The following is an 11307-nucleotide window of genomic DNA, read 5'->3' on the forward strand; positions in this document are numbered from 1 at the left end:
CACTATGTTCCCAGGGCTCGGAGTTGAGCGGATGGTCTCTGGGTCGATGGAGTCAGGACGGCATGGACATCCACCATAACTTCCCTGACCTGACCAAAATCCTCTGGGAAGCTGAGGCTCGGAAATGGGTTCCACGCAAGTTCCAGAACCACCACATACCCGTTCCTGAGTGGTACCAGTCCAAAAACGGATCGGTAATATACATAAACACTCGCGCATGCACCCAAGCAATACAACAAGTACTGATCTGATATCAGGCCGGAGCAGATGTCAGTGCAGGGATTTACAGAACAACGCAGACGATCCCTAAAGGGCACGCAGACATCACCATCGATCTACAAGCTGAGGTTCAGACGATCAGACAGCACGCAGACTCCAGCAAGCTGTAGTTAATAAAGGACGGGCTTTTACACAAACAAACAAACAAACAAACAAACAAACAAACAAACAAACAAAAACAAACAGCTTGTTAGTGCTATGCTAGGAGCGAGACTTAGCAAAGATCCGCCAAAAATCAGTGGTATTGATGTGGAGTGTGCTAATAACAAGCTTATCATGAGCTAATCAGACACAGATGGATAAAATATTACTTTTAAATATGTAAAATTCTTAAATCTGACATTTCAGGAGGTGTTTATTCCTTTTTTAGGAAGAGCAGCTCTGACAGGAGTGCAGCTCCAAACCACAGGGTTATTTCTATTTAAAGCACATATAATATTCAGTCTACAGTAAGAGCTCGTCAACAACAACAACAACAACAACAACAATAATAATAATAATAACAACAATAAAACTGATTTAAAAGTGAATGATGTTTTTTAGGAAATGTTTTCTTTATGTAACATTTTATGGAAGGAGTCTCCAGTGTCAACATTTTCTTCTTTTCAATTTTTGCTTTTTTTTGCACCTTTTCTGTCTTTCTTTTGAAGTTTTCTTTTTCTACACTTTCTCTGTTTCTGTTTCTCTTTAATTCAATTATTCCATCCCGTCTGCTTATTTTTTAAAAATATTTTTAAAATATTTTTTAATGTTTTCTGTTATTTACGGTTTTTTTCCATTAGTTCTTTTTTATATTTATCAATTTTTTTCTTTTTAGATATTTTTTGATTGTGTAAAAGAGCTATAAATTATTTTTGTGTACAGTATCTGTTACCATGGTGATGTTTTCTGTAAGGACAAAGGCGTTTCTTCAATATTTTTGAAAAGGAGACTATCCAGTGTCAGTCCTTCCTTTTTAAATGTTTGTTTGTTTGCTTGTTTTTTCTTTCTTCCTTTCTTTGTACACTTACTGTTTCCAGCTATTTTACATAATTTGTCCTTAAACACATTGTCTTTATTTTTTCCTCTTTTCATTTTTTATTTTTTTTTTCCAATTAGATTATTTTCTATCTTTTTTTTACATTCTGTTTTTATAGTTTTCTTGTCATTTTTTTTTTTTAGGTAGGTTGATAAAATTTAGTTCTTTTAAATGTTACCATGGTGATTAATGTTTTTTTTTTTTTTTTTTGGTAAGGAGAAAAGTGTTCCTTTAACATTTATGGCATTTTCTTTTTTTTTTTTTACTTGCTTCTACTTTTTTCTTTGTTAACTATCCACATTTTCTTCTTTGTACACGTTCCTTCTTTCTTCTCTTCTTTTTGTCATTTTTCTTGTTGTGTTTATTTCGTTTCTCTCTTTCTATTTCTTTACTATCTTTCTTTTTAATCAGGATTTTTCTCTTTTTTCCATTTTCTTTCCCTTCTTTTTGGCATGTATTAAAAAAAAAACTCAGGACATTTTATAGGAAAATAATAAACTTTAAGACCTTAAGAGCAACAACAATATGTTTAACACCACACATACACACACACACACACACACACACACAGAACTTTACAGATAAGCAGTTTATTCTATACACAGACATCATTTCAGTAAAACTAATGAGCACTTTTAGCCTCATTAACACCTGCCACTTCGTTAACTTCATCTCATTTTGTCTAAAAACTTCATCTGCACATTTTCTTGATTAATGGACGTGTATGTTCAACACACTCTTTAGTCCTGATCTTTTTGATCTCTCCCTCTACCTGACCATCAGTACCCTGGTTTTATCTGCCCTGCATTACGAGCGTCAGTAAAACAAACATTACATTACAGATACGTTGCCAGCACAGTACTGATGAGTCGTAAAAAAAATTATACTCAGCATCTGTCTATGTGCTTAGAACAGAAGAGAAACCGAACGCAAGGATTTAGCTGATAGTAACAGAATAAAGCGCTCGGTTTTATGCTAACATGGCTAGTTTTTATTTCGCTCTCAGCATTATGAGCCCTCTTCACCAAACCAAAGCACGTGATTATTTGGGACGGGACGCTGCTGAGAGCCGTTGACGTGACGTCTCTGTCAGAAACATCGCGGCTGTGAAGGGAAGGAGAAACGCCGAGCTCCCTGCAGAGTGTGTTTGCATTAGCATGGCAGCTGTAATTAGAAAATAGATGCAGGCTGGTGCACTGTTTTTCGAGGTGCTTATTTCCACACACACACACACACATACACAGTTGCTGGTGTTCAGGAGAGTGTGTGCAGCTCTTGTGGTTATTTCTGGGCGTGTGTGAGTCACGGTCAGTGCTGATCGCTGTCATGGCCCCGGCTTTAACCCTCCTGCTATAAAATTACCTGAGACATAACAAGTGATTAATGAATTACTCTAAATATACAACGGTTAAAATTAATCATCTGGTTAGTAAATCGATTTAAAATAAATCTACTATACCTTTAAATAGGAAGCTTCTTAATATTTAAATACCTCTGATAATAATTTTTTTATTATCCTATTGCAATCATTCTGATAAACTGATTCCAGCTTAACTGTTTTTATCATTTTATATCATATTATTTTATAATAATTACTGTACTGTCACAAAGCACTGACGCTGGAGACTCCTTCCGTAAAAAAATCGAATAAACGTTTGTTCATCTGGAGCGTCCGCTGTACGCATTTCTGTGAACGAGTTGTCGCTATAGAAACTAAACACAATGAAAATACGTGTGCGTCAACACAAACCTGCGCCCACGTTCTGGAAAATGATTTAACACCTTCCGACCAATCAGAATCCAGGATATGATACAAACATGCACACGAACAGTATTTTAATCACAAACTTAATGGAGATTCCTCTCAGTCTGCTCTCATCCAGCACTGTTAATCAAGTTCCCTTTCCACTTGTACTGTATGAATATCCTAATATATGCCAGGTTGCCATGGAGACGCGGGCACTGCTGGGATGGATGGAGAAGTTCCCCTTCGTCTTGGGGGGCAATCTTCAGGGCGGCGAGCTGGTCGTGACCTACCCTTACGACCGGACTCGACTCACTGGGGTTGTGAAGGGGGCCACGCCCACTCCGGACGACCTGGTGTTCAGCTGGCTGGCGTTCTCGTACGCCTCCACACACCGGCTGATGACGGCCCCGACTCGCAGGGTGTGTCACACGCACGACTTCGCCAAGGAGGACGGCACCATCAACGGGGCGTCCTGGCACACGGCCGCGGGGAGTGAGTGAGGTTTAAACGGCTAAACGTCTTTCAGAATTAATTTGTTTCCCTGTATGATGTCATACAACTGTTCAAAGACTATTGAGTCTTTAAAAAATGCAGATAAATTAACATACCATCATGCTAATCCGCACTATATGCAATAGACGAGTCAAAGAATAACTTGTTTTATTCCCAAACCTTTAAACACCCAGCTTCATTACTTCATTATAATGGAATTACAGTTTACATTGTACTTTTTCTCTGTTTATATTTACATTTCTTGCCGTCGAACATCCACAGAAGCAGTTAGTTCCCAGAGCGCGTCGTGTGTTATGGATGTGTGTATGGTACACGGTTTGATCTGCGCATTATTACAAGCACGCGTCCGTTTGTTCAGGTATGAATGATTTCAGCTACCTCCACACCAACTGCTTCGAGCTGTCCATGTACGTGGGCTGTGACAAGTTTCCTCATGAGAGCGAGCTGCCCGAGGAGTGGGAGAACAACCGTGAGTCTCTGCTCGTCTTCATGGAGCAGGTACACACACACACACACACACACACACACACACGTACAGTGTGTTCAGTAAATGACTGCAGTAAGGGCGAGCTCAGAGGTGATGAAGGTTTTCTGCCTCCTCAGATGATTAACATGGTTAAGCTGGAGATTACACAGCTTTCTACTCAGTATGGAGTAAATCTGATTAATGCTAGTAGTGGGAGTGTGCCATCACACACACACACACACACACATTTAACTGCAATCCTGAATTACAAGCTAAGTGACATTTCCACCTACATGACATTCACACATCTGTTCCAGGTCTGGAGAAATAAAAGTGTTGAAGTGATGAATGTCCGACTTGCAGCATCTCATCCATATTTAGATTAAATGAATTGAATAAAAGATTCAATACAAATGAATTTAGATCAATTAGACAGACTTTACCGACTCTAACAGAGTGCCCACGCCTCCTTCCTTAAGACTAATAGTTACAGAGGCCACGCCTCCTTCACTGAGACTGACACATGGAAGCCACGCCTCCTTCACCAAGACTGATTAACAGAGGCCACGCCCCTTGTCAAGACTGATGCACAAAGGCCACGCCCCCTTGTCAAGACTGATGCACAGAGGCCACGCCTCCTTCAGCGAGACTGATTAACAGAGGCCACGCCCCTTTGCCAAGACTGATGCACAGAGGCCACGCCTCCTTCAGCGAGACTGATACGAAGCGATAAAATAAAACGTGTGTCAGTCTCGGTGAAAAAGGCGTGGCCAACAATGAAAAAACAAACAGACATAAATAAATATTAAATTCATCAGACACATTAAACTGATTAGGATCAATTTATGAATTAATCATAAATTAAGTCATAATAAAATAATTCCTTATGAGTTAAATAAATCATTTTAAATGATTTATGGCTTAATACATTTTGTTACCTGTCCCTTGATGCTGAAAGAAAATTATTATTTTTATAAGTGTTGTTTTGTAAATAAAAACAGCTTAAGTTTAGCTCTTAGCATTTCGCCCGAAGATTATTCAGCAGCATTAATATGAACTGGAGCTGATCACGTCCTGCATAATTTAAATGTTTATGGTGACAGCAACTGTAGAAAATGACTCAGTGGTTTCTGATTCTCTCTTTCTCAGGTTCATCGAGGTATTAAGGGCGTGGTCAGGGACCTGCAGGGGAAAGGCATCGCTAATGCCATCGTTAGTGTGGAGGGCATCAACCACGACGTGCGCTCAGGTACCCTTACTAATATTCTTATTTTCTTATCGGTTTTAAATGACAACAGGGGAAAAACATAAAAAAAAATTTTTAAATAATAAAAAAAATTGTTATTTACAGTGGAACCTCGGATTACGAGCACAATTCGTTCCGGAAGCGGGCTAGTATTCCAAAACACTCGTAAATTAAAGCAAATTTTTCCATAAGAAATAATAGAAATTAAAATTATTCATTCTGCAGCCCAAAAAAATAAATACATAAAAATAATTAACACAAAATATAAAGTGAAAATAAAACAAATTAACCTGCACGTTACCTTAAAAAAAGTAAAAATAAATCCTGACCAATAAGTGTTTCCATTTATGCACACAGGCGCTGTGTGTGTGTGTGTTTTTCTCTCTCCTGCGCTGCTGAGTGTGTGTTACGTGTGTGCGCAAGCGTAATTTGACACAGTGCCGGTTGTGTGTGAGTGAAGCGCCCCCTCTCTGTTTCACAAACACACACACACAAACACATTAAAGTAGAGAGAGAGAGAGAGTTTGTGAACCGGGACGGAGTCTAATTATGTGCACGCACACACAACACACACACTCAAAAACTGACAAACACTAACGACGAGAGAGAGTGTGTGTGACCGGCACTGTGTCAAATTACGCACGCGCACACACATAACACTTTGCACAAAAATCTTTGTTCGTCTTCCAGAACACTTGTAAACCGCGTTACTCATAATCCAAGGTTCCACTGTACTTAAATGCAAACTTTTAAATTTTTTTTATTAAACAAAAACGTTTTAATAAACAAAATCATTATTATTTAGTTAGAAAATGTTGTACATGTTTTATCACATCATCACATACATCAATTAGTTGTATATGTTGTTATGATGTTTACGGTCAAAGTTAGAACAACTTGATAAAATGACGTTGCGATAATGTTGAATTAGTGACCCAAACGCAACGCTGCAAATACAACCACGAAACAACATGATCGAAACCTTTACTTTAAAGCGTTTTACACATCCAGGGATTCGATTTCCGATCAGAGACTGAGACAGATACAACAGCTTCCCACACACAGCGTGTGTATCTTATAGCATGCATCTCTTAGTGGTGTGATGTCTCCTATCTGTTTCATTTCCTTTCAGAGATGTGTCTTAGATCCCAAATTACTCCACTGTAACATCAAATTTTCACAGAACAAATCTCAGATGCTAAGTTTTTTTATCCGTTTGGCTGCTTTCCAATTTCCGGATTTTTTTCTTGTTATTTTTGTGCATCACTTATATCATGCCCCCTAGTGGTCCAGTGATCTAAAATCATAAACCTATAAATTGTTTGATTCTAGAAAAACTTTGTCTTTTTGTTTATTTCTTAGTAAATAAAATAAAAAAGAATGATTCTTGTAATCATTCATTAATTATCTAACAACCATCATCTATTCTGTTAACGATCTGTTAGCAAGCTGATGCTGGTTATTTCTTATACTTCTCATCTTTTCAAGACAAATCCCGCCTTGTGTATTATGATCGATTCTAAGGATTCGCTCTGATCTGTGACTAATTGGTCAAATTATTACTGAGCGTGAAATGCAAACCAGTAGATATTCAGTTGTAAATACATTTAAAAGAATGTTTTTTTTGGTGTGTTGTATTTTCTGCCCTAATTTAAGCAAAACCTGATAAAAATTAAATATCATGATGCACTTCATATAAAGTGAAAAAAATTTTTTTTTTTTGCATACTTCTTTCTGAAATTGTAAATCAATAAATACATACATACGTTAGTAAAAACACACACACACATGCACATATTATGTTTCATACTTTCAACATGGCGGCACTTTTCTCACAAATTCTTTCTCGCTGTCTTTTTAAAAATTCTTGTGTGGATAAACATTGCATTAAAGCCGCTGAAGAACAAACAGACTGTATCATGTTTTATATTTATACAGATACTTATTAAAGTCTGGTGTGCTGGTTAGCACTGCGGCCTCACACCACCAGGGTCTGGGTTCGATTCCCGCCTCGGGACTGTGTGTGAAGTTTGCATGTTCTCCAGGTTCTCTGGTTTCCTCCCACAGGCTAAAGACATGAAGAGGCTAATTGGTGTTTCTAAATTGCCTGTAGTGTGTACGTGGTTGTGTGCTCTTATGCATTGCGATGGATTGGTAGTATGTACCCCGAGCGCCAAGATAAGCGCTGTAGAGTATGAGAGACTGACTTTTGATATGATCCAAACAACCTCTGACCTCTTGTGTCTTCCTGATGTCAGATTATATAATAAAGATCCTCTAATGATCTGTACATTCAACATTATAAAACCTCCGTTCTCAAATCGCTGCCATTTCTTTCTTTTTCTTTTTTATTTTGTACAATGTGTGATTTTTGTCTTCGAGAACAAAACCAGGCCAAGATAATGCAGCGTAACGGCAGTGTAAAAAGCGTATTGTGTTGCAGATGGACGCACAAAAAGGAGAAGCAGTTTATCTCTGCCAGCTTTTTGCTGTTTCTTGGAAACATGGTGTAGGATCACTTACACTGCAAGCCTGGCTTTCCTGAAGCTGTGTGTCAGCCTGAAACCTACAGCTTGAGTCATCGCTCTTATTATGGATTGGAGATGCCCAACATGCACACATATACCCACACACTCAAACACACACACACACACACACACACACACACACACACACACACAGTAAATCAATCCCCTGAGCTGATTATGAGCAGCAACAATGGCAGTTACGATGGCTGTGTGTGCAACAGCGCCCCCGAGAGCGAGGATGGTTCGTTCACACACAGGAAGCACGTGGCACAGCTACATCCTCCAGCCAAAGCCCGCGACCAGCGAGCGAGCGGATTAGCCCGATAGGCAATGCTCAGCATGATGCTACTAACACCATGCTTTACACTTTTGGTACATACCAGGTCAATCAAAGGTATTTATAGACATGAAGCATGTTGTGTCACTGTGTGTGTCCGTAGGTTGAGAAGCTTCAGCTGTACTATCCCGCTCCCTCTAAGTCTTTAAACAAATGGAAGTAGACTGCACAGTGGTTGCTATGGCTACCTTCTGTTCTTTCTGCATAATTCAATTTAATTAAAGGTGCATTAAGCAATATCTGTCACAATGTGCACAGATTAGGTCTTCAAATGTTAGTTTTTTCCCCATCCTTGAACCCGCCCCCATTCCCCTGACTGTGTAGTCAAGACTCCGCCTCCGGAACGTATTGTGTTTCAACTAGAGTTAGCTTTAGCAAGGATTCTCATGACATCAGTTTCAAACATTCAGCAAAAGTCAGAGGTCAGAGGTTACTCTCTGGGTAAGGCTGTGAGCAACAGGGCAAGAGCACGTGAGATTCTGATCAAGTGTAAATTCAGGCTTAAGGCGTAAGAAAGATTTAGAGATTAACACATGTTTAAGGCGATCTAAAGTCAGGCTTATGTCAGATTCAAGTCAGGATTAAGGGATGAGCCAGGCTCAAGGTAGGCCTACTGTAGGTCAGGTCGAAGTCTTAAATCAGGTTTAAGACATGTTTATAGTAGGTTTATGGTATGTTTAATTCCAGCCTTATGCAGGTTTAGGCAGGTTTAAGGGAGGCCTAATTTAGGTTTATGCAGGTTTAAGAGAAGATTAAGGTTCAATGCAGGTTTAAGGTAGCTTAAGTCACACTTACGGTAGGCTTAAATCATGTTTAAGTCCTGCTTAAGGCAAGATGATGGTGCATTTAAGTCAGGATTATTGCTTAAGGTGGGCTTAAGACTTAAGTCAGGCCCAAGTCAGGTGTAAGGCAGGATTAGTTTTATCCAGAATTAAGTTGGCTTAATTCAGGTTTAAGACCTAATTCAGGCCTACTTCATGTTTACTCAGTTAGTTACAGAGAAACATGAAGAACATGAACTGCTGAATGCTTTTTTTTTTTTTTTTTGTCATCTTGTCAGTCAGGTAGATAGAAAGCTGTTGTTGTACGACTCAAGACAACCACATAACTAAGAGCTAATCAGGTATAAAGATGTAGCATCTTCAGGACATGCAAACATAAAATGAGTACAGTATATTTCTATTTTTATGTACATCATATTTCTATTTTTATTTTTAGTTCTATTTTTCCTAGTTTAATTTAATTTTTCTATTTAATTTCTATCGTATTTCTTTTATTCATATTTATTTCTTATTTGTAAACTTTAATTCTCTTTTAGGGTCAATGGCAGTCGTATAAGCATTTCACTACATTTCGTACTGTGTATGTTTGTGTATGTGACAAATAAAATTTGAATTTGAATTTGATTTGATTTGAGTCCAAAAGTTTGGGACGCATGGTTGGTCTCAAGCGCAGTTGGATCGGAACTCTACACAGCAATGACGTGGTGTGTTTTGTCTTTCCTCCCTACAGCCGCTGATGGTGATTACTGGCGTTTGCTGAACCCGGGGGAGTACAGCGTGACGGTGCGAGCTGAAGGCTACAGCCTCGCCCGCAAAGTGTGTGAAGTCGGATACGACATTGGAGCCACACAGTGCGACTTCAGACTCTCTCGCTCCAACATGTCACGCATCAAAGAAATCATGGAGAAGTTCAACAAGCAGCCGATCAACATGCGACGACCCCAACAGAGACACCCGGGGACATAGAGGACGCCGTGCGAGGGACTTGGTGCGTGCTGGACCGTTTTAGAGTGTGTTTAAAAATAAAACAGGTAGATGAGATGTAGAGCTGGGTTAGGAACGATAGACGATACACAGGAGCCGCTTGGTTCCGTTTTGTTAAATCAGGTGGTGAAAGAGCTTCAATACGAAGCTAGAGAAAGAGCAAAGTGTCCATTTTATAATGACGTGAGTGTTTTATTCAGAATTAATATAATTACAGACTGCATGAACAGAGATATTAGAGAATTATAAACACTGAAACTGGCATGGGAATAAATCTATCAGCATTACTCTCAGTTTAAAGCATGTTCTTCTGCATTTATTATCTTTCACCGATGTGGAGCGATACGTCAACGTAGAATAAAGCCAAGTTAATTATTTTCCTATGACAGGATGTCATCAAAGTGTTTCATTCCCCTTACAACTGCCATTTATTAATTATTAAAAAACAACCACACATTTTAAAATGTAATGTTTTTTTATAGCAGGTCGTACACATTCATTCCCTCACCATCCTCTCTTTTCTCTCTCTCCTTTGAAAGAAAAATGCAGTTTATCATCTTTTGTTACTCAGCAACCACAAAGAAGCACAAAATCCTGTGTCCTGAAAATGTCAGCCAAACCCCAAGGTACAGCTTTACAGCTCTGACTGATATAAAGAAGCACTGACACTGGAGACTCCTTCCAGAAACATGTTACCTAATGAACATCTGCTTACATAAAATGTCACCATCAAAGCGATTTAGAAAATCCTTTTATTTACAGCATCTGCTGTACACGTCCCTCTGTGTGAGCTGTTACCATAGGAACGAAATAATGTATTAGAATAAAATCAGATTTAGGTTTGAAACCTGAGCCTCGTGTTTGGTGCTCCACTACTCACTCTTTCTATTCACTGACAATCTGTAGCATTAATGGAAATGTTTAACTAATTAACCGGACAAATGGACTCTAATAAACTAGAAAAGTTTTCAACCATAATTAAATAATAATTTCACATTTTTGCTACAAAATACCTTCAGTAATCACAGCTCAAGAATTTACTCATTAAAAGCAAACAAGATGAAAAAAAAAAACTGTGCAACTATTTCACCCACATGCTTGTGCACTCACTTAAACAATATGTCTCTAAAAATGAAAATTAATTAGCATGCTAATTAACGTGGCACGCTAAGCACTTGCTGATAATTAAATTCCAGACCTGACTTCTCTGATCCCTGCTTACATGCTCAACTCATGCTTTATGTTGTTTGAAACATCTTGTCACTCCTAACTAGCAAGCTTTTCTTTTACAGTGAACGTATTTTTGTTAAGAAATGCTTTGCTAGTGTATAAAGCTAGCTAGCTAGAACTAGCATACAGTATACCAGATGAGACGTCACTGTAAGTAATTTCCTTACATGAAGTGCA

At 38.6% G+C, this 11307-nt stretch overlaps 1 protein-coding gene across 2 annotated transcripts in view; it reads left to right on the forward strand.

The window, feature by feature from the left end:
- cpxm2 (carboxypeptidase X (M14 family), member 2) overlaps nucleotides 1–10845 on the forward strand; it is a 47384-nt gene extending 36539 nt beyond the window's left edge. Inside the window, exons 10-15 of one of the 2 annotated variants that reach the window (XM_053511821.1) lie at nucleotides 15–194; nucleotides 3239–3536; nucleotides 3916–4055; nucleotides 5173–5272; nucleotides 9647–9904; nucleotides 10440–10845. In XM_053511821.1, the coding sequence (XP_053367796.1) occupies nucleotides 15–194; nucleotides 3239–3536; nucleotides 3916–4055; nucleotides 5173–5272; nucleotides 9647–9882 (954 nt within the window). In that variant the 3' untranslated portion in view covers nucleotides 9883–9904; nucleotides 10440–10845. Of the gene's footprint in view, nucleotides 1–14; nucleotides 195–3238; nucleotides 3537–3915; nucleotides 4056–5172; nucleotides 5273–9646; nucleotides 10416–10439 lie in introns of those variants that run through there. The other variant, XM_053511820.1, reaches the window with a different exon arrangement.
- Nucleotides 10846–11307: the final 462 nt, after the last annotated feature.

This window comes from Clarias gariepinus, chromosome 14 (genome assembly GCF_024256425.1).
Source record: "Clarias gariepinus isolate MV-2021 ecotype Netherlands chromosome 14, CGAR_prim_01v2, whole genome shotgun sequence".
NCBI classification, from domain to species: Eukaryota; Metazoa; Chordata; class Actinopteri; order Siluriformes; family Clariidae; genus Clarias; species Clarias gariepinus.